This window comes from Plasmodium reichenowi, chromosome 3, assembly GCF_001601855.1.
Source record: "Plasmodium reichenowi strain SY57 chromosome 3, whole genome shotgun sequence".
Taxonomy (NCBI): domain Eukaryota; phylum Apicomplexa; class Aconoidasida; order Haemosporida; family Plasmodiidae; genus Plasmodium; species Plasmodium reichenowi.
In genome coordinates, this window is record NC_033648.1 from 744435 (window position 1) to 746934 (window position 2500).

The 2500-nt window shown below is 17.0% G+C and overlaps 2 protein-coding genes across 2 annotated transcripts in view; one reads left to right on the top strand and one right to left on the bottom strand.

The window, feature by feature from the left end:
- Window positions 1-81: 81 nt before the first annotated feature.
- PRSY57_0319800 (nicotinamidase, putative) lies at window positions 82-1377 on the top strand (the record flags this gene model as incomplete). The annotated part of the gene is made up of 1 exon (XM_020114480.1): window positions 82-1377. One exon carries the CDS (start codon window positions 82-84, stop codon window positions 1375-1377), a length of 1296 nt encoding a protein of 431 aa, XP_019970847.1.
- A 646-nt stretch (window positions 1378-2023) lies between these two features.
- Window positions 2024-2500, bottom strand: part of PRSY57_0319900 (hypothetical protein) — a gene marked incomplete at both ends in the record, with an annotated part of 1081 nt that continues 604 nt past the window's right edge. The window contains 2 exons of the mRNA XM_020114481.1: window positions 2024-2134; window positions 2348-2416. Coding sequence (XP_019970848.1) covers window positions 2024-2134; window positions 2348-2416 — 180 coding nt within the window. The remainder of the gene's footprint in view (window positions 2135-2347; window positions 2417-2500) is intronic.

A 2500-nucleotide genomic window follows, 5' to 3' on the forward strand; every position in this document is an offset into this window, starting at 1 on the left:
AAAAAAAAAAAAAAAAAAAAATTAAAAATAAAAAATGTATTTTCTTATAAAATAAATTTAAAAAAAAAAAAAAAAAAAAAAATGAAATGCCTTGTTATAGTTGATGCACAAAATGACTTTTTACCGAACGGATCATTTAACTCGAAAGCTGAGTATTTAGATGTTATAGATAAGATTAATAGTGTAAGATTAAATTTGTATAAATGTACAGAAGAAAGTTTATTAAAATTAAAAGATTGTAAAGATATTATAGAAGAGAAAGAAGAAAAAAAATATGAATATATGTATGAAGATAAGGATATTGTTGAATATTCAAAATGTCATAATATCATAGATGATGAAAATAATAATGAGGATATATATTTATTTCCCATGAATGAAAATATACATAATAATATAAATGGTTATCCGCATGATTGTATGAATAATATATATGATAGTAGTAATATTAATTGTTATAATAATAATAATAATAATAATGAAATAAATAATAATTGTAATAATAATCATGATAACAATGTTGTTAATTTAACAAATCATACAGAACATGCAGATCATATAATAGATTATAACAATATAAAAACTAATAGTGATGACTTAAATTTTGGTATGTGCATTTTAACCGTTGATTATCATCCTGCAATGCATATTTCTTTTGCCGAAACTCATAGATTGTTATATGAAAAAATATGTAACAATAATTTAAAATATAATAATATAAATAATAAATCGAATATGAATTGTTATGATATGAATAATTCAGAAAATTTATGTATTAATAATAATGAAAATGAGGAAATGAAAAAAATCGATGTAAATAACAATTTAATAATCGAAGAAACCGAAATAGAATCATATTTGAAAAATAATAACATCCATACATTAAGTGATGTTCTTAATAATATTGATAAAATTAAATCATCACAGATAATATATAAAAATATTAAAAGTAAAAATGATATTATGGAATATCATAAAATAAATTTTTTAAATGAAAATATAGATGTATGGCCTGTACATTGTGTTAAAAATACATATGGATGTAAAGTACATAACAAACTCATAAGACATATAAATGATATTATTATTAAAAAAGCTCAAAATGAAAATAAAGATAGCCATACCATATTTGAAAATGAACAAGTAAATGGTAATATACAGAAATTATTAAAACAAAAAAATATCACATCTGTATATGTCTGTGGTTTTATTTTTGAATATTGTGTTAAAGAAACAGCACTCAGCTTTTTAAATATGGGATATGAAACGTATATTGTTGAAGACGCAACAGCTTATTTATTTGACCGACAGGAAGATAAATTATTTTTACAAAATAAAGGAATCAAATTTATTAACTCATCAAAACTTTTGTCATAACCTGTAAAAATGTTTATATATATATATATATATATATATATATATATAATGTTGTGTTTATATATTTTATCTTGTTATATAATTAGGTTAATTTTTTTTTTTTTTTTTTTCATTTTATTTTATCAGTTTTTGAAAATGGCTGCATTTTAAAAATAATAATTTTTTATATTCTCTTGTGTATTTTGAAATTTTATATGTATTTATTTTTAAAAGAAATAAATTATTACATACATATATGCACATATATACATATATATATATATATATATATATATGTTTTTATTTATTCGTGTGTGTGTGTAAGGATTATTCTATTATGTTATGCGTAATTGTAATCTTTGTTTTACCAAAAAAATTAGTTTTAATTTAAAAATAAAAAAATAAAAAAAAAAGGGGACTTTTTTTTATATTATATATATATATATATATATATATATATATATATATATATAGAATGTGTACTTTTCATATTAATATATTTTTAAATCACTATATTATATATATTCTTTTATTTTATATATATACATATTAATATGTGTACACATTTTTATTTTTTTTATTTTTTATTTTTTATAATTTTTCAAATTATTTAATGTTTTTTTTTTTTTTTTTTAAATATCTTTTTAATTTCGAAATTATAACTTATTTAATATTTATTAAATTGTTCTTTATCATATTTTAAAGCTCTTCTTTTCCATGCCCATAAAATAAAATTTTCGTTATGTAATAAATACCTTTTATTATTTTCCAAAGAAACCTGAAAAGTATATATATTAAAGGAGTAAATAATAAAGAAATATATATATATATATATATATATATATATATATGCATATATTTCGCATTTATAAATTGAAAAAAAAATATATAGATGTAACATTTATATTAATTTTTTTAATTATTGTTATTATTTTTTTTTTTTATTATTTTTTTGTTTATTTCTTATAATTTTCCCTCTTTAATATTATACCTTAACACATTTATCTTGAATAAGATTATTTATCAAATTAAAGTAGGTTCGTTTAACCTTTTTTGTAGACTGAAAAAAAAAAAAAAAAAAAAATATATATATATATATATATTAAGTCTAAAGCTAAAACATATATATAACTATAAATAAATA